This window comes from Microtus oregoni, unplaced genomic scaffold (genome assembly GCF_018167655.1).
Source record: "Microtus oregoni isolate MIOR12 unplaced genomic scaffold, Mior012 000918F_ref0000354, whole genome shotgun sequence".
Lineage (NCBI taxonomy): Eukaryota > Metazoa > Chordata > Mammalia > Rodentia > Cricetidae > Microtus > Microtus oregoni.
The window spans coordinates 1-20,650 of NW_024545136.1; the positions used below are offsets into that span (position 1 = coordinate 1).

General features: G+C 51.5%; 1 protein-coding gene across 2 annotated transcripts in view; it reads left to right on the forward strand.

The window, feature by feature from the left end:
• The first annotated feature begins 108 nt into the window (after positions 1 to 108).
• The window catches only part of LOC121445812 (forkhead-associated domain-containing protein 1-like), a 28,139-nt gene continuing 7,597 nt past the window's right edge, over positions 109 to 20,650 (forward strand). Inside the window, exons 1-8 of one of the 2 annotated variants that reach the window (XM_041647943.1) lie at positions 109 to 526; positions 768 to 875; positions 4,986 to 5,093; positions 6,051 to 6,155; positions 12,150 to 12,302; positions 14,670 to 14,895; positions 16,858 to 16,942; positions 18,834 to 18,940. In XM_041647943.1, coding sequence (XP_041503877.1) covers positions 158 to 526; positions 768 to 875; positions 4,986 to 5,093; positions 6,051 to 6,155; positions 12,150 to 12,302; positions 14,670 to 14,895; positions 16,858 to 16,942; positions 18,834 to 18,940 — 1,261 coding nt within the window. In that variant the 5' untranslated portion in view covers positions 109 to 157. The remainder of the gene's footprint in view (positions 527 to 767; positions 876 to 4,985; positions 5,094 to 6,050; positions 6,156 to 12,149; positions 12,303 to 14,669; positions 14,896 to 16,857; positions 16,943 to 18,833; positions 18,941 to 20,650) is intronic. The other variant, XM_041647944.1, reaches the window with a different exon arrangement.

Below are 20,650 nucleotides of genomic sequence, written 5' to 3' on the forward strand. Positions count from 1 at the left end.
TAAGTCTGTATCCCCGCCCCCCGCAGCACAGAGGCGGGAGGCTGTCACTGTGCCAAGAATCTCACCCTGATCATTTCAGCATCCCTTTCTCACATCAGCCCAAGGCAGGAAACATTAGTACTGATCTCATTGTACAGATAGGGAAACTGAGGCTTCTATGCAGAGAGTCTCAGCTGCTAGGGCCCAGAGCTGGGAAGAGTCCATCCAGGTTCTCACCTGGCCTGTGCCACACTCCAGAACCTGTGCTCCAGCCCATAGACTCTGCCCACACTCCCAGTCCAAACCCTGTGCTCCAGCCCAAAGACTCTGCTGCCCACACTCTCCTTCGGGTGTGATAAGGACTGAAGACAGAACCTGGCAGAGTCCACTTTCCTGCCATGGTTTCCAGGTCTGTCTAACAAGGGTCCTTGACTTGCAGGCCCTGGAGACAGCTATTGCCCAAGAGAAAAACAGAGCGAAGGAGGCTCTAGAGGGGGAGCAGATGAAAGCCAGAGAGGTGGAGAGTCGCTTGACCTACCAGAAGAAGGTAAGCAGTTCCGAGCGGGGGAGTTGAGTCTGCCCATAGTTGAGTATGGGTCTACAGTTGTCAGGGTCCATCTGAGGCTCTCACACAGACCTGCTTCTTTGGAGCCCACTGAGCCCTGGTTCCTCTTCCCTGGGCCCGGTGGAGCCTGCTCAGAATGGAAGCACAAACCAGGCAGAGCCCAGGGAGAGTCCACGTCCTGCCATGGCAACAGGTGGACTCCACAACAGCTGTTGGCTTGCAGGCTTTCGAGGAGAGCATCACGCAGGAGAAACACAGAGCACAGGAGGCCCTGGAGAAGGCACAGACTCGAATTCGTGATCTGGAAGGCCACTTGGCCTGTCAAAAGGAGGTACACCCCAGCTCCGGGAGGTTGGCTGGCTAAAGGGACTGCGGGAGAGAGAAGAGGGGTGGAGCACAGCGGGGCTGTCCTGTGCAGTTTGTCCTGGCCTGGGCTCTGCAGTTGGGAGAAGCAAAGAGGACTTGGAAGAGAGCCATGGAGATGTGAGCCAGGCATGGTGGCTCCTGCCCGTCACCCTGACACTAGGGGCTGAGAGGATCCCTGTGAGCCAGGCATGGTGGCTCCTGCCCGTCACCCTGACACTAGGGGCTGAGAGGATCCCTGTGAGCCAGGCATGGTGGCTCCTGCCCGTCACCCTGACACTAGGGGCTGAGAGGATCCCTGTGAGCCAGGCATGGTGGCTCCTGCCCGTCACCCTCTCACTAGGGCTGAGAGGATCCCTGTGAGCCAGGCATGGTGGCTCCTGCCCGTCACCCTGACACTAGGAGATTGAGAGGGGCACTGTGAGCCAAGCATGGTGGCTCCTGCCCGTCACCCTCTCACTAGGGCTGAGAGGATCCCTGTGAGCCAGGCATGGTGGCTCCTGCCCGTCACCCCTGACACTAGGGGCTGAGAGGATCCCTGTGAGCCAGGCATGGTGGCTCCTGCCCGTCACCCCTGACCCTAGGGGCTGAGAGGATCTCTGTGAGCCAGGCATGGTGGCTCCTGCCCGTCACCCTGACCCTAGGGGCTGAGAGGATCCCTGTGAGCCAGGCATGGTGGCTCCTGCCCGTCACCCCTCCTCACTAGGGCTGAGAGGGTCCCTGTGAGCCAGGCATGGTGGCTCCTGCCCGTCACCCTCTCACTAGGGCTGAGAGGGTCCCTGTGAGTTTGAGGCCAGCTAAGGTTATAGCACAAAGGCTCTGTCTCATGGGTGACAGAGTGCAGGCTGACACAGGTTGGGGTCCAGTTGCACGTGTCCTATATGCTCTGAAACATCAAATGTGGAGTGACAGGATCTTGAGAGGATGATTCAACCACATCCTAAACTCATGCATCTTCAGTACCAGTACCCAGAAGTCTTCGGCCCTGGACGGAGGGATACCCAGGGCTGGCAGGAACTTTCTTAGGCTGGGGTGAGTCACGCCCTTTCGGGTCAAAAGGTGGTGGTCATCAACCCATCTCAGGCCTCAGGCTTCCTCTTCCACACAGCTGTCTAGATGTTTAAAAGTCAGGCACTAGCTCCTACATCCTTCCCAGCCACTGCCGCCCCACTCCACCCCATCCCCATGCACAGCGGGCTAGGAGTCTGGCCTGGATGGCCTTCCCATGCCCGCTCTGTGCTCCAGAAGTCACTGAGCTGAAGTTCAGTAGGTGAAATGGCCTGCAGATGTGTCGTACCTAGGATGTTTTGGTTTGTACTCCTAAAATGTATTTGAAAATCCAGATTTCCCTTCTCTCTTGGAAAGTCAAAAAGCTCGGGCCCTCGTTTTCACTGTGGAGGAAGAGGGCGCAGGGGAATGAAATTCATCCCAGCAGCAGCAGCCGGGTCGTCCTTTGGGCCCTACCCTCTCATAAGCTTTGCTCTTTGCAGTTCATCACCTGCCCTCTCCCTACAGTGCAGTAGCCAGAACCAAATGCCATCCTCCGGCCTCAGACACCTGAGGAAGGCTTTTCCTCCTCCTCGTGAAGGATGCTGTGTTTCTGTGGATGTGCCCAAACTCTAACCCACCGGCAACCTCTGTTACATTGCCAGTGTTCACTTAGCTGGTCGCCAGTCTCAGAGCCCTGGTCCTTTCACACACGTGCTTTCAATGATGCCTCAGGCCTGAAGGTGCAGGCTTTGCAGCCACAGGAGACGCCAATTTGAGTCTATCCACACCTCCCTTCTTGGAAGGGAGCCAGGAAGGTCAGAGATAATGAACAACCAAGCATTTGACCCAACCGTGTCACGGATCAGTGATGGCTGCTGTCTTTATCACTACAGCCAGGTCTCCTGGCACTAGGGCAGAGCCCCTTCCTGTCCCCACTCCCTTTCCCCGCCCCCCACCCGGCTTCCTGACAACCCACCCTCCTCAAGTAGAGTGTTTGTCTGCCCTCCACCAGAGAGAAAGTAGCCCCCTAATGCAAGTCTGCCCAAACAGTCTGATGTAACCCAGGGAGATGTTTACACGTGGTCTCTCACCCAGCTGTTCCTCAGCGCTCTGTAAACAGTGTCTCCAAGGTTTGCCTTTGAGTCTCCAGGCAGAGCGAGGGGGTGGGGGTGGGGTCTCCATGGAGTCACTTGAGTCAGATGCCAACCAGGAGTCAACAAGGGCTGGCCAGGCCCTTGAATTTAGAGATTCCAAAGTGACGGAGCAAGTCAGAAAAATTGAAGCCTCTGGGTCAGGTGTGGTGATACACACCTCTAATCTCCACTCAGACAGCAGAGGTAGGTGGATCTGTGTGAGTTTGAGGCCAGCCTGGTCTACATGCGGAGTTGTAGACCAACCAGTACAGCACAAGACTCGCCTTAAAAAAAAAAAAAATGTAAGCATCATGCAGAGGTCAGCTGGGCTTAGTTACAGCAGTCTGTTACTCTGACAAGGCCTGGCCCTAGTTTCTTCCCAGAAAGGATTAAGCCACCACCAGGGGTGTTTTGTTCATTTGTTTCTTGGGATTTTGGTTTTGTTTTTTGATTGCTGGTTGTTGTTTGGTTTTGTTTTGACAAAGGATCTGTTAGCCCAGGCTGGCCTCAAACTCATTGTACAGACAAGGATGACCTTTAAACTCCTGATCATCCTTCCTCTACCTCCAGGTGCTGGGATCATGGGAATGAACCACATACAACTGTCTCTGTGTACCTCCTCACTTTCTCCTGTGGATCAGATGCCTCTGAATGCTAATCCCCACCCCCCCACCCCGCCTTGTAGACTCTAGTGAAAATCATACTGCAAGTTCCAAGTTCCCGAAGTCCAGCTACGGAGTGAAAGCTGAGACGACCTTTCTTGGGATTTCAGATTCTCTGGCAGTGGAATCTGCAGCGAGTCCAATAGCAGAGTGGCCACAGCAAGAAACGGACCAGATGAAATTCTGTGGCTAGGGTCAGCAGGGTACTAACCCAGAGCTCTTCCCTTGTCCTAGCACATACCTGCAAGGCTCATTCTCAACTTTCTAGGAGGTGGTGACAGGCTCACGTTGTGCCCAAGTTGAGAGACCCCCAGAGAGACCACCAGAATCCAGTCAAGTCCAGAATGCAAAAGCAAGGTTTAATTCTTCCCAGCTAGCTGGGTGTTCTCCATTACATGTGAATGCAGTGTAGTAGGGAGAGCTCCCGTTCCTCATTTGGGGTTGACATATATAGGCAAAAACCGCAAGCCAGGTTTACTCAGGGTCAAGGGGGTTGGTTTTACTGAGCACAGGGTATGGACTCCTTCTACTTCTGTTCATGCCCCCCGCCCTCCCCCCAAGCAGTTACTTCTGCTCCCGTCTAGACCACAAAGCTGGGTGTCAACAGGGAACTTAACTACTAAGGACAGTTGGTCTGCACTTTTGCAAAGATTCCTGTTTTCAGCTAACTCCTGATGCCGCAAAGAGCTCAAGGCCTGTGTCTTAACCAGCTCCTGACCAAGCAAAGCTTTTTAAAAACTTTTATGTCCTTACAGCGACAGGCTCATTCATGCCCATACCTCCATCCTTCTGAGACCAAATCTTCAGAAATCAGCTCCACTAGTTGGAGAGTCCACCATCAATGGGATTCTTCTCCCGCAGAATATGGGCCCCTCTGCGTGCTGGTATCCTCCCAGAGCCTCTGAACACGGTCTGTGTGTTTTCTGTGTTCGGGACCCTGGCCTCCCTGTTGACAGACAGTGTGGCCCACACCTCTTCTGGCCCCTGGTTCCCTGTCTGTTAAAAGAGATCCTAAGTCTGGTGGCAGTGGCGCATGCCTTTAATTCCAGCACTTGGGAGGCAGAATTGGGCAGATCTCTGTGAGTTCAAGGCCAGCCTAGTCTACAGAGTGAATTCCAAGACAGCTAGGACTGTTTTACACAGAGAAACCGTTTCTCAAACAAACAAAAAAAAAGATCCTTGCAGCAGCTCCATGGTAGTACCATAGGGGTGAGGTCATCCTGAGGGTAACATAAGGCCATCTTAGCTGCTAGCCTTAACTCGGATACTGATATTATTGGCCCTACCTTTCAGGTCTTGGAGGACAGTGTGGCCCGTGAGAAAAGAAAAGTGCGGGAAATGCTGGAGGCAGAAAGGAGGAAGACACAAGACCTGGAGAACCAACTGACCCAGCAGAAGGAGGTAAGAGCAGCCAGGGCCCTCCTTCCCTCCAAGAAGACACGCAGCCAGGTGTGCCTGACAGCCCCGCAGTCCCTTGGTCCTGCTGCTGCACTTCTGCAGGAAGTGGCCCCCACCTGCCACTCATTAGCCAGCCAGGGAGGATCCCTGGAGCTCAGACCCCTCCGGGGACCCTGAGAAATGGGAATTGAAGTTATCTCTTTGTGGGAAAAAGTCACTGTACATAAAGTGTGCACAGCCCTTCTCTGAAGCTCCCAGGAGCTGTGCCTGCTGGAACAGGAAACACGCTCCAAGCAGCGCCTCTCCGCTCCGCCTCCCAAAAGCCAGGGACTTTCCAGGGTGAACCTGGCCTGGTGCCAACACACCTACCAGGTCAGACAGTGGCTCCGCACCCAGTGACGGGGCTGAACACTCGTGACTAACGCCAGCCTGGAAACCAGGAACAAGGAGCCCCTCCTTCCTTATCCTCCTGGGACTGAGACATGGCTTCCTGCTCCCCAGCCTCCTCACTTCCTCTCACCTCATCCAGGCAGGCACCTGGTTCCTTGAGTTCTTGTCCGAGTCACTGGTTTCAGTGGTGACTCGCCTTGGCTTCCCCTGCAGTGAGTTCGCCTCTATCTTAGTCACGGGTTCAACTGCTGGGGAGAGACGCCATGACCAAGACAGCCCTTATAAAAAAGAAAATGATTGATTGAGGACTTGCTTACGATTTCAAGGGGTTATAGTCCATTATCATCATGGGGGGATCAACACGGGGTGGGGGGGAGGCATGGTGGAGCATGGCAGCTCTCGCCACAGTCCTGGAGCAGTAGCTGAGAGTTACAGCTAGATCCGAAGGCAGAGAGCAGGAGACTGGGCCTCCCACAAGGCCACACCTGTGAGTCTACAGGGAGGGGCTCTTATTCAAACCACCACCCCCTCTCTTCTGCTCGCACCCTCAAATCCCTCTTTGACTCCCAGATAGCAGAAAGCATCACCTCGGAGAGACTCAAAATGCGAGACACCCTGGAGAAGGAAAAGAGGAGAATCCAGGACCTGGAGAACCGCCTGACCAAGCAAAGAGAGGTATGGCTCCCGCGGACCCCGTCAGGCCCTGCAGCCAGGCAGCCAGGTTCAAATCCTTCTTCTGCTGTGCAACTTTAGGGAAGTTACTCACCGCCTCTGGGCCCTGGTGTTCCCACATGTGAAATACAGTCAGCTTCATTCAGTGACGGGACACAACATTGACTATAGCACACAAACAGATACACGCAGCTCATGCTGCATGCGTCAGCTCCTGGCTCAGAAGTGTGGGGGTGGGGGCAGGATCCGAACCCAGAACTCCCAAACCGTTCATCTTTACCTACCCCTGCCACTACACTTCAGCCTTGTGTAGGGTAAGGCAGGGATGACAGAGAGGGGACATCCAGGCATTTCCGTGTCCCTTTCTTGGCAGAGCTTGTCATAGCAGTCATTACCTTCCAAACTAAAATGCATTTCTGTCAAGACCCACAGTTCTGACTCGATGGGTAAAGAGGAGGTGGCTGCACACCCCTCAAAAACTGCAGATACTCGCTTGTCCTGGGTCCCCGATGTGTGACAGACACATGCCCGTGTGCGTGAGTGTGCAAGCACACACAACACACACACACACTTTGGCCATATCTTAGTCAAAGTAGGTGAGCAACACCCAACCTGGCAATTGTGAGTTAAATTTATATTGAAAGGATCTCCTGGGTCCACTGGCCTAAGAAGGGTGTCTATGCCTCCATTTTGTGTGGTTTTCTTTAAACACAGGCACCCACACATTGTTGTGCATGTGTTTTGAGTGCCCTGGATATAGGGTGGATCTGGAATCAGGGGTTTTTGTTTGTTTGTGTCTTTGTTTTTTTGAGACACGTTTTCTCTGTGTGACCCGGCTGTCCTGGGACTCCCTCTGTGAGATCCGCCTGTCTCTGCCTCCTGAGTGTTGGGATTAAAGGCGTGTGCCACTACTGCCCGGCTGGAATCTGTCTTTTCAACAAGCTACCCAAATGACTCTAGAGCATTTTTGAACGCCGCCACCTAAGGAGAAACAAAGTCAGCAAAGCTCTCAGGATGGCACAGCTGCTCCGAGCCCCACTCGGATGGGAGGCCTTAACTGACGGATGGGTGTCCAGAAGAGGCAGAGGCCGGCAAGGCCCAGGAATTCGGGGCTGCCACACTCCCACGTTGGGGCCTGGAGCTCAGACCACAGGAGCTGTCTCTACTCTGTTTCCCAAATACTGCACCCTGGAATGCTGCAGGATGAGTCAATAAGTGGTGGTGGGGGGGATAAGTCAGTCAGGAGTGGGTAAAGAAGAGAAGATAAGCTAGTAATGGGACTCATGTAAATATATACATAATGTACACATATATACATCTATATATGTGTACACATATACATACATAGACTTACCACACACACGCACACACACACATGTGTGTATCAGAGCTGGAAAGATGGCTCAACAGTTAAGAGTACTGACTCCTCTTACCGAGAACCCAGGTTTGATTCCTGTCACCACATGACAGTTCAAACCACCCATAACTCCACTTCCAGGGGATCCAATGTCCTCTTCTGGTCTCCACGGTAGTGTGTAGACATAATGACAGGCAAAATACCCATACACATGAAATAAAAGTAAAACCTTTTGAAAAGTATGTCATGAATCAATACACAAACTACAATATATTCCAGCAGTTTCAGGGCAAGGAAAAACTGGTCGTGCAGTCACTACACAAAAACAGAGCAAGCACAACAGGGCTGTCAGTGTAAACCTGCAATCCCAGCTACTCAGGAGGCAAGGGAGTTCAAGACCAGTCTGGGTTGCAAAGCGAGCTTGGGACTAGCTGGGAAACTTGCTAAGACCCTGTCTCAAAATCAAAAGGAAAGAGAGAGAGAAAGATAGAGTTCAAAGATACAGTGCTTGCCTAGCAAGACCCTGCGTTCAAGCCCACAGCCAAATGGCAGGCCAGCACATGGAGGACGAAGCCCTTCCAGATGCCAACCCCAAAGAGCTCCTCCACCAGTGGCTGTCAGAGTTGGCCAGTGACAGCAAACACATCAGGAGAAGCAGTGACACCCCTCCCCACCATACAAAGGGACCTACCACGCACCAGGACAGAGCACACAACTGCAAAGCAAACATTGTGTGACTCTGGCCTGGATCCTGCAGACCAACCCCACCCACCCACCCCAAACCCAAAACAAAAAGCAAAAATGGACAAGTTAAAAGCTTCCACCCGGCAGAGGAAACGGTGTGCAGATGCAACCCCCAGATTGGGCAGGAAATACTTTCCAGACGCAGGTCTGGTTAATCTCTAAACCATCTGAGGAATTCAGTGACCCAACAGCAACACACACAGGTACCCAACAGACTGGCTTGTTTGGTGTTATGGTGCCCGGGAATGGAGCCCAGGGCCTCACACACACTGGCCAGGTGTGCATCTTCCGCTGAGCTACATCCAACTTTGTTTTATTTTTTCTGAAATGCGGTCTCACTTATTTGCCCAAGTTTACCTCAAACTCACTATGTAATCCAGGCAGGCTTCAGTTCCATCATCCTCCTGCCTCTCAGCCTTTCAAGTAGCTGGATTACAGGCTGGCACCATCGCACCTGGCCTGAATAGACATTTTTCTTTCTTTTTAAAAAAAAATGTTATTTTATTTTTTATGTATTCATGAGTGTTTTACCTGTATGTGTTTGATACCAACAGAAGCCAGAAGAGGGCATTTCTGGGGTTAGAGATGGTTGCAAGCCACCATATGGGCACTGGGAATCAAACTCAGGCCCTCTGGGAAAGAAGCCAGGACTCTTAGCCCCTAAACTATCTCTCCAGCCCCCTGAATAGACATTGTTTTCAAAAGGAAGATTTAAAAACTAGCAGATACATGGAAGGTGAAAACTCCAAAGCCAATTTCAGAAAAATTACTGAAGGCATTGAGCTCAGCTGGTAGAGTGTTCGCCTAGCGTGATCGAGGCCCTGGGTTCCATCCCCAGTAGTTCATAAACCTGACTTGATGGCATACACCTGTAATTCCAGCACTTGGGAGGTAGAGGTGGGCTAATCAGGACTTGAAGGTCATCCTGAGGGAATTCAAAACCAGCCTCAGCTCCCCCCTGGCTCTATCTCAAAAAAACAAACAAACAACTACTCAGACCTAGGGTGGCTGTTTGCACACAAGTTTATTTGTATTCACAATAGAGCGATCAAAAGGTTAATGCCAAACTGGCCACGGTGGTAGTGGCGGTGGCACACACATTTAATCTCGGGAAGCAGAGACAGGTGGATCTCTGAGTTTGAGGCCAGCTTGGTCTACAGAGCAAACTCCAGGTCAGCCAAGACTCTACATAGACACCATGTCGGAAAAAAAAAAAAAGTTGATGTCATCTACACAGGCAAACAGATAAAAGAGAGAAAATACAGAAGAAAAATAGCCCCATCCCAGTGGGTGTGGGGTGAAGATGGTCAACAATGAGTCTTCTCTAGACTTAGGAGTGTGGAGCAAAGATGGCCAACAGCTGGCCATGTGTTGAATGAATGGAGCAAAGATGGCCAACAGGGGTCTCTACAGAATCTATAGATGTGGACCGAGGATGGCTGTCAGCTCTTCACCACACACAGACCAGTTTCATGTGCCGTACAGAAGCAAGTGTGCTGTGTTCTCAGGGACACCTGGAGGAATCCATTGAGCATCAGGTGACAAGTATCTACGTCCTCTTAGGCAAGGTCAGTTGTCCCCATGAAGTGTCCGTCATGATGTGACGTCCAACCTCACACAAAGCCTGGGACACAGAGACCAGGCAGTGACTTCCAGGGAAGTACAGGACAACCTGGGGACAGTAGTGCTGCTATTTTTCTTTTCCAGAAAAGTATCTGTTATCTTTTCTGATTACAAATGAGCCCCATTCCTCTAGAATATTTGACAAACACAGAAAATGGCTCAGAAGAACCTCAACATTGACCCTGCTTCTGCGGAGCTGAGCTATCACTGCTGACATCGGGATGTGATGCTCTCTCAGATGCCTGTACGCTGTTACTATAGACACAGATGATGTGATGCTCTCTCAGATGCCTGTACGCTGTTACTATAGACACGGATGATGCTGACTCATTGCCAAGATAGTCTCTACACAGAGACGGGGCTTTCGTGTCCCGACTACATTGCCCCAAATAATCACACAGAAACTTTCATTAATTATAAACTGTTTGGCCTATTGCTCAGGCTTATTATTAACTAGCTCTTACTTTTAAATTAACCCATCTCTATTAATCTATATTTTACCACGAAGCTCGTGGCTCGTTACCTCACTTTCTATATGTCCTGCTTGTTCATCAGTTGGCTGGCATCTCCAGTCCCGCCCTTCTCCTCTTTCTATTTACAGTTTGGCTTTCCTGCCTCGCCTGATTGTCCCTTGCTATAGGCTACAGCAGCTTCTTCATGAACCAACTGAGAGGAATCCATACTCACATTGTACAGAGTATTATCCCCCACAAGACGCCTACTGCTTCAGGAATTATTTTGATACATTACATAATTTCTCAAACATCTCCATGTCACTGATCATCTCCCACTGCCTGCCACTGAAGAATGTCCTGGGTCTGCCCTGTGTGATGAGGCCCCTGGACCCCTCCCTCCATTAGGCTAGGGGTTGTTTCCCACTTCACATGGGTATAGAAAATGTTTGGTGCCTCGTGCCTGTAATCCCAGCACCCAGGAGGCCAAGACAGAGAAGGAGTATAAAGTCAGCCTGGGCTGTTGAGACTCTGTCATTAAAAAACAAGGATGATCATAACAATGAATAAATAAGCAAATAAGCAAAAGATGCTGGGCTGAACAACTGTGTGTCACCTCTCCCTCCTTAGGATAAGGTGCTTTGAGTGTAGCTGCTGGGTCCCTGCTCCCACGTGACCTTCCCGAAAGGATGACCTGGTCCACACTAGCAAAGCAGCTGCGAGAGCACCCAGGACTGTGTCTCAAGATTACATCCCATGGGGCTGTGAACGCAGCTCAGCTGGTAAAGTGCTCACGAAGAGAGCACGAAGACCTGAGTTCTAGCCCCAGAAACCACTTTTTAAAAGCCAGGCATGGAAGTTGGAGAGATGGCCCAGCAGTTAAGAGAATGAATTGTTCTTGTAAAGAACCTGAGTTTGATTACCAGCACCCACATCGGGCTGCTCACAACCGCCTGTTAACTCTAGCCCTGGGGGATTCAATGCCTCTGGCCTTGGATACCTCTCCTAGAGTGAGCACACACACTTAAAAATCCTGAGCTCTCAGAGTCAAAACCAAAAAGATTCCTGATGTTTGCTGGCCAGTTAGTCTAACCTAATCGGTGAGCACCAGGCCAGTGAGAAACCCTGTCTCATTTCTGAGCATGACACCTGAGGTTGTCCTGGGGCCTCCACGCTCACCACACACACATACACACACACCCCTGTACATACACATACAACCATGCATACTCAAACACACCCACATTAAAAAAAATGATGTCTGGGACTTCAGCATAGGGCTTGGCAGGAACCCATACTCCAGTCCTTGGAAGAAGGTCCCCAAGGGGACAGTAGGATTATTATAAAAATGAATGACGGTTTCGAGGGGAGACATAGTTATGCCAAGGACTTGGAACTGGGATCCTTTCTGACCAGGGACCTGGAGTGCAGGGGGAGCAGAGTGTCCCCAGGGCAGGTCATGTGATGAAGGGCAAAGGCACTTAGCACGTTTATACTGGAAATTAGATTTAAAGAGAGACATGACAGCCCTCCTCAAATGTTTAAAGGGCTGTCTCATAAAAGAGAAATAACACCAAGTCAAGGGCTCCCGGTGACAGAATTGGGCTCAGAGACCAGAAATCAAGTAGACAGATCTCTGCTGATGATAAAAAGACAGCTCTGCAATAATTGGAACCTTCCAGAAAATCCTTGGGCTTTGGACTAGAGAAGCATCAACAGACTGGGGTCTGTGTCCTCTCTCACGGCTCGGGGAATAAGGAGAGAAAGGTAAATATTGACGACTCCCAGGCGTCGTTAATTTGGTGTTTGCTGTTTGTCTAGGAAATAGAATCGAAGGGACAAAAAGAGGACATCTTAAATAATAAATTAAATGACGCCCTGGCCATGGTGGAGGAGGCTGAGCGGATGAAGACAGCCGAGAGCCGCAAGTTAGACGAAACAGTAGCCGAGCTCGAAAAGACCAAGACAAAAATGGTGGGTTGATCTGAAAACTGCAAGCTTCCCCAGGGGAAGACTGCAATGTGTGCTGGCTAGGACTGTATCAGCCTGGCACACAAACCAGAGTCATTCGGGAAAGGGGAACTTCGGTTGAGAAGATGCCCCCTCCAGACTGACCTGTGGGGAAGCCAAGCCTGGGGTGTTTTTTCTTGATTGGTGATTGATGACTGGTGGGGAGGGCCCTGCTCACTTGGTGGTTGATGATTGGTGAGGGTGGTGAGGGTGGGGCTACCTCTGGGCTGGTGGTGCCCTGTTCTATAAGAAAAGCAGGCTGAACAAGCCTTAGGGAGCAAGCCAGTAAGCAGCACCCCTCCACGGCCTCTGCATCAGCCCCAGCCTCCAGGTCCCTGCCCTGACTTCCCTCAGCGGTGGAGGGTGACCTGAGAGTGGTAGGCTGAAGTGAACCCTCACCTCCACAAGGTGCTTTGGTGTGTGGTCATCACTGCAATAGAAATCCAGACTCTGACACAGTAGCAGGAGATTGCGGATGTGGGGAAGGCTGAAACCAGGCCTGCCCAGCCTCCAGCTACTGACACTCTGGGCCAAGTACCTTTCTTCTCAGGGACTGTCCTATGCTTTATGGACAGTAAACAGCACTCTCCCCACCCCCAGCTGAGGCAGCCACTGCCAAATGTCCTTTAGAGGCAAAACTCACCTCTGATGGGAAAGATCATCCAGCTGGACCGGGTGAGACAGGTTTGTAATCCCAGCTACTCTGAAGGCTGAGGAAAGCAAAACACACATTCAAGGTCTGCCTGGGCTACAAAGAGAGCTCAGAACCAGCAAGCAACTTGATTAGGACCCTGTCTCTAAGTAAAATAAATCTGGGGGTCTGGAGAGTTTGCAAAATACCCCACTTGTGGACGCTGGGAGGCCTATGTCCAGCATACTCTCTGGAAGGGAGAGCAAGAGCTAGGAAGGCAGGGAGGGAGGGGCCAAGGCAGAGACATCAGGAAGGATCAGAAAGTGGAGGGTGGTCACAGAAAGGGGAGGGTGGTCTCAGGTGGTGGCTGATTTCCTAAGAGCCTTTGTTGGTGATTTTAGCTGACAAGTATTGCAGAAGCAGGGAGGGAGAGACTGGCTGCTAAGGCTGTCCTCTGACCTCCACACACAGGGTACATACATGTGGATGGCACCTGAGGCATGACCACTAAGGCTGTCCTCTGACCTCCACACACAGGGTACATACATGTGGATGGCACCTGAGGCATGACCACTAAGGCTGTCCTCTGACCTCCACACACAGGGTACATACATGTGGATGGCACCTGAGGCATGACCACTAAGGCTGTCCTCTGACCTCCACACACAGGGTACATACATGTGGATGGCACCTGAGGCATGACCACTAAGGCTGTCCTCTGACCTCCACAAACAGGGTACATACACATACAAGAAATGCAAATTGGTTTGCTTTTTTTCCTCATCCAACTGTTTATCCATTCATTAATTTTTAATTTCATTTATTTATTGATTGATTTGTTCTGGTTTTCAAGACAGGGTTTCTCTGTGTAGCACTGGATGTTGTGGACCAGGCTGGCCTCAAACTCACAGAGATCCGCTTGCATCTGCCTCCCTGGTGCTGGGACTAAAGGCGTGCGCCACCACTGCCTGGCTCATTAATTCTTTTTTTGAAAGATGCTTTTATTTCTATTTGTATGTATGGGTATTTTGTTTGTGTTTGTGTCTGTGTGCCATGTGTGTACCAGGGACCCATAGAGACCAGATGAGGGTGTTGCATCCCCTAGAACTGGAGTTACAGATGACTGTGAGTCGCCATGTGGGTGCTGGGAATAGAGTCCAGGCCTCTGAAAGTGCAGCCGGTGCTCCTAACTGCTGAGCCATCTCTCCAGCATGCACGTTCACACACGAACACACACACACACACCACAGTCATTAATTCTCATCAAACATCTGGGCCTAGGTGTAGTGGGCAGACCAGTAAGAGAGCAGGCAAGGCTTCTGCGATGTGGATCTGAGGGACGCGCAGGGGAGCGAAACAAGAAACCAAGACCACATCAGGTGTTGATAAAGGTCCCTGGAGGAAGATAACAAATGAAATAGAAATTACTGGGGACTCGTCCATGAACACACATCCAGGAAAGTTCCCCGAAGCAGTAATGTTAGTGAGAGCCAAACTCTGGAAGATTTGGCTCTAACTGACAGGTCAGCGGTACAGGGAGGAAGCGTGAAGGATGCTAGCAGGAACATGCATGCAAGGCTCTCAGGTAGGATGCAGTTTAGCAGGCGAAGGATCCAACCTTCGCTCGGGTTTACCTCACACACCTGCTATTTGCACCTGATCCAACCCCTAAGGCTGCATCTCCCTCAATGTTCCCCCAGATCATGATGGAGGAGCGGCTGAGGCTGCAGCAGCAGTCCATGCAGGCAATGCAGGATGAGCGGGAATCCCAGAAGCACGGCTTCGAGGAGGAAATCACGGTGTACAAAGAACAAATCAGACAGCACTCGCAGACCATCGTGAGCCTGGAGGAGAGGCTCTGCCAAGTGACTCAGCACCACAGGAAAATAGAAGGAGAGATTGCGACGTTAAAAGACAATGAACCAGGTAGGGCTGGGGCTGTGGGAGAAACCCACCGTCCAGTGGCTCCTGCGAGGCCCCGGGCTAGGCCCCATCTCACGGCTCCCTCGCTCTCTGTCGGCCCCTTTTGCTCCCCATCGCACGTGATGCTAAACGCCCTCCAAGGCCTAACAGAACCAAAGTAATGGCAATGAGTTAGGACATTCTTTATGTTAGCCCAGTGAACCGGTGAGGCACACAGCAGCAGGCAGAGCTATTAATGGAGTCGTCTTTTGCACATGAGGACATCAATCCAGGCCCTCTCTGTGCCACTGGCCACTGTGACCCTACTAAAAGCTCTCCTGGGCAGCTATGACCGGCCTCCTACAAAATAAACCCAAAGAAGCTAAAAACAGCAGTTGGAGTGACGCCACTCTCTCACCCTAAATGACCTAGGCCACTCGTGACAGACACTAAGCCCTGGGTGGAAAGTTCTGGAAGCCGAAGCCTAAGGCCCTAGGTCTCTCAGCATCAGCACTGTTGGTGTTTGGCACTGGATGAGCTTTGCTTGGGGGCAGGGCGCCTGCTTTAGCTACATCCCTGACCTCCATGACTAGCTTCATTCCTCCCTCCCCCCTCACGGCCAAGTGTCTCCAGACATCGCCAGAGTTCCCCCAGAGGTGAGCTAGCCTACAGTGTGAGACACGGAGCTCGGGTTTACCTCACACACCTGCTATTTGCACATCTACGATGCCCCAGCTTCCTTTAGGCACTGGAGATCCATGATAGACAAGCCAACCGCTATCCCTGTGAGTAACCAAGTTAGGGCCCTGACAGTGACCTGGGGTAAGCAGAGCCCCACAATAAGGGCACAGAACAGGCTTTGTCCCCTAGCCCAGAATTCAGGTAAGAGGGAGGATACACCACGGGACCTAGGGGTGACAGCATCTTTGTCATGTCTGCCCTTAGATAAGTGTCTGGCATAAACCGGCATTATATACATGTTTGTTGAATGAATAAACAATTGAGTAAGAATTGAAAAGCAGAGGACTAAGCGGACTAAGGAGTAAGCAGGGAAGATGGGAAGCCAAAAAACACGAATTCTTTTAGGATTTTTGTCTGGAAAGAGAAAAGGGTAGGTGGTATGACCCACCAATAAGGCTGTACCTCTTGAACCTTGGCTGGACCACTGCCATCAGTTTCCTCATTCTCATATGGCTTCCTTGTCTGTAAATGTCACTGGCGACTCCTGCCTCACCCAGTCAGGAAGAGCTCATAGCCGTATTAGCCCATTTCGTACTGCTGACAGCCCAGTCCCACAAGTGGACAAGTAAGAAACGAAGTCTAATTGGAGGTTAGGTTCAAGGTGGGCTGTCTACTTCTGGTGATGTCCTTGCCAGCAGAGTTGTGAGAAAGCCCAGGGTGTCACCTGTCAAGAGGCAGTTTGGGGTGTACAAAGTTGTTGGTGGAGCCCTGGCGGCACATGCAGAAAACCCTAGGTTCAATCTGTCACCGCATAAATGGGATCTAGTGGTGTATGCCTGTAATCTCAGCACTGGGGACGTACAGGCAGGAGGATCAGAAGTTTTGAGTTATCCTCAGCTACATAGTGAGTTTCAGGCCAGCCTGGGCTACATGAGACTCTTTTTTTAAAAATAGGGGAAGGTAGAAAAGAATGAGAGACAAGGAGTCTGAATGTGTCTGGTCTCTGTCCCCCTGGTGTCCCGAGCTCCACCATGATGGTCTCTCCTAAGCTACACCTCTAACACCACAGTGAGATCCGGCCTCCACCTTCCTAAACCTCACAGTGGGGATTAAATGTCAACATGTCATCTCAGAGGACACAAGCCTGACCTCATACACTGAGACAGCCTCGGCCTGTTGGGCCATCCATACAGGAAGTCTCAGGGTAAATTGTGAGAGACACAAGTGTGTTCACAGGAGAGGGGAAAGGGAAAGTCCACTGCGTACGGACGGACGTGGTGATGTTGACCTAACCCTCTGATGCAGCTCATAAAAAGAAGGTATCCAAAGAGCCCGCAGCAGGACCTGTGCCGGACAGCAGTGCCAAAGAAATAGCGTGCGACCATCTGATGTGAGTACCGAGGGGGGTCTCGAGGCATTGGTGCAGGAGGAACATGGCCAGATCTGTGTTCTCAGAGTCACTTAGATTTCTCAGTTCCTGTGGCAAGTGCGGACAATGTGGTGGGGAGATCCAGGCAGCTGTCCCTGCTCAGATCACAAGTCCACCCTTGGTGGCCTTGCAGTCCCGGGGAAGTCGGGCTACTTCCCTGAGCGGCTGCATTTGTAGGAGGGCCATCCCTGCAACTTGGTGACTGGGAGCAGGTGCTGTGATTTGCTTTCTATCCTGAACGCCCCCCTACACACACACACACACACACACGCACACGCACACGCACACACACACACACACCTCTGGGAAGAATCTCCTTCTTAAGATCCCTGCTAACAGTGGAGACTGCTTACAGGGGAATGTTCTGGAAAGGGTTGTGAGATGTCTCCACAGGTAAGGGCACTCACTGCCAAGGCCGACAACCTCAGTGTGATCCCCAGAACCCATCAGGTGGAAACAGTCTCACAAGCTGATCTCTGACCTCCACAGGTGCAGCATGGCACACACACACACACACAAAATAAATAAATAGAACATAAGGAGGGGAAAGGGTTGCACTAAATGACCCTACTAATGAGCTCGCCTCTCCAACCCTAACGGCCAAGGAGTCCAGGGAGCCTCAAGGAACTGACAATTTTTGAAAAAACGAAATCTATCCGTGTCCAGGTGTGGTGGCACACACCTGTGATCCCGGCACTCGGGAGTGTGCACAGGAGGCCACCCTGAACTACGTAATGACTCAAAAAACACAGGGCTCGGAATGTAGCTCAGTGACAGAGTACTTAGCTTACATGTGTGAGGCCCTGGGTTGGATCTAGTCCTGCTAAAAATTAAACAAGCGAGGAGTAGAATAGTCCAGAAGGCTCCTGCAGAGCAATATGTAAACAAAGAGGCACTGAATCTTTGCTCCAAGAAAGACGGAAAGACAGAGGCACCCGTGTGTGTGTGTGTGTGTGTGTGTGTGTGTGTGTGCGCGCGCGCACGCGCGCACATGCTTGTGTGTGGGTAAATATGTATATGTGTGTATACATGTATATACATATATATATATTTACATATATATATTTTTAACATGGGTGCCCCTGTCTGTCTCTCTCTCTCTCTCTCTCACACACACACACACACACACACACCTACACACACACACGTGTGTGTGAGAGAAGAGCCCAGGCCCTCAAAACCTCTGAGCTTGCTAGAGAGTGACAAGTGACAGGCCTCGATCCGGCCTTCTAGTGTACCACACCCAGCTCCCCCGTACTCCCTCAAAAGCACAACCCAGCTTCCTTTTACTTCCACCCCTTTTGCAGGCCTACTTGCTGCGGTCCCTAACGAGGGCCTGTCCTGTGGAACAGCCCTCCAGTGAGAACAGCAACTCTCGTGGTGTCAACCGCACCATGTATCCTCTTACCATTCTGGCATCTCCTTCCTTGCCCCATCCCCAGTGCCCAGGAGCCCAGCATGCCAGTGAACAAACAGAAAGCCCTCATTGTCTCCCCCTCTTCTCCCCATTCTCATGGAAGTCCTGAACACCGCCCCCATGGTCTTCCACCCTCTTTCCACAAAACCAACTGGCCTGTCAATCAGTGTTGACAGGTCCCATGCAGGACCCCACAGTGGACCTCCACCCAGCCCAACCTGACCCTTGGTTCTTTCTCAAAGTATGTTAAGTGCATCAAGATGGTGTTCTTTTTACGTATTTAAAGGCTGCCTGTCCCCTGGCTGGGCTGGGGTCCTAAGGTCCATCCCTGGGCATTTTGAACCTTTTCTCTGGGTTCTCCTTTCCAGACGCCATCGGGAGTCGCCAGGGACGTGAACGCAGCTGACTCTTATTGTTGTTGTTGTTTAATTGCAGAGATGACTTACTGACTGCTCAGAAGGAAATCCTGTCTCAGCAGGAGATCATCATGAGGCTGAGGACAGATCTCACTGAAGCCCATGGCCGCATGTCAGATCTGAGAGGTAGGTATGAGTTCCTGGGTCACCCGACACCCTGACCCTCTCAGGAAGGAAGTGAAGGCAAAGTTAGCAGCCTTGGTCTCAAAGCCTCTCCTGGACCTCCTTTCCTGCGTGCCTGCAGCCCCTGTCACCCGGGAAACCACACACACTCGGTGGACCTTGAGCGTCAATATTGTCTTTAACTGTGAAGCATTCTTAACCCCTGGGAGGGCAGTAGTGAGGGTCCCCTGCCCCGCCCTGCCCCACACTGGGACTGGGCCCTTTGCAGGAGCCTGGGTGCAATATGAAGGGACCTTACAAGCCTTCTATTCATCATGCAAAAAGATCACACACCTCCTTCCTCATAGGCCACCAATCCAAGGTAGGTGTTGTAGAAATCCATTCTACCAATAGTTTTAGCATGCCGGCTTTAAAGGGTGGCTTCTTGTCTTCAGGTGTGATCTCTTACAGACAAAAAGCCACGCCCTAAAGCCAACACCCCAAAGCTATTGGTGGAATGAATTTCCACAACAGGTAAGGGAGAGAAAGCCAGGTGTCTCACACCCTCCTGCATGGACACACAGCCTGGCTCAGTCCCTCCCACTCCTTACGTTTCTCCTTCCTTCCTCTTGCTTCTCAGGGCCTCCTTCTCCTCCCCATCCCCAGCCTCTGGCAGGACAAAAAGTCCAGGCAGATAGGAGTCAAGAGGTAGCAAAACTAGATTCCAGGAGCGGAAGGTGGGAAAAGAGAGAGAAGAAGGGATGGAGGGAGAGAGGAGAGTAGACTGTCTCTCCCATCACCAGCCTCTGGCATCCCCCAACCGTCAGGCCTATTTGCTCCCTGAGACCATTCCCATGGCTTTCCAATAGGAAGGAGAGTAATAACACAAGATACAGTGAGTCAGAACCCAAGTCCAGAACCTGATCACCATTAGGTCCTCAACTTTAAACAAGACTCTCTCTCTCTAAGGCTCAGTGTCTGAACCTGTGAAATGAGGGTGCCACCAGTAACCTACCATGGAAGATTTAAGGCCATGCAAAAGTTTTAGTGTGGGTTCTCCCAGCAGCGGACCCTAAGACTGGAACTCCACTACATAACCCCAGTAAATGCCAGCAGTGAAACAGAGCGTGAGCCAGAGGAAAAGAAAATGAAGTGCAGCAGCCTGTCCATCAGGGGGGCACCGAGGTACCCGGAACTAATTCAGCCAGAGAGAGCTAGGAGCAGGGACAGCTGTCTGTGCCAGCTGCGGATGGAACACTGTTGTACCTGGCAGGCACGTAGCCCAGAAGATTCCAGGGGCCGAGAAGACCCCTGGGCAAAAAGATACAGAGGCAGCTGGGTGTGTGGATCCTCCAGGAGGCTCCATGTTCAAGTCCCAGCTCTAAATGACAGTGAGGTTGGTGTCACATGCCTGTGACCCCAGCACTGAGGAGGTGGAGTTGGGAAGATTAAAAGTTTAAGGTCATTGTTGACTATATAAAGAGCTGGAGACCAGCCTGGGATAGATAAGACCCTGTCTGAAAACAAAAGAATAAATAAAAAGCCTCAGAAGTAGGTAGCTGAACACTGGCCAGAATGCCCTAAAAGATCAGGGGGACATGGTCAGGGCCCTCACAGCGGCTGCCGGTGTAATACTAGAGTGAGGCAAAAGCAGGGGGCTTCCTGCGCCACCCAACATCCCATGCTGAGGCTCTGGCAGAGCTCCTAGGCGGCACCCGAGCCCCCAAGAACCCT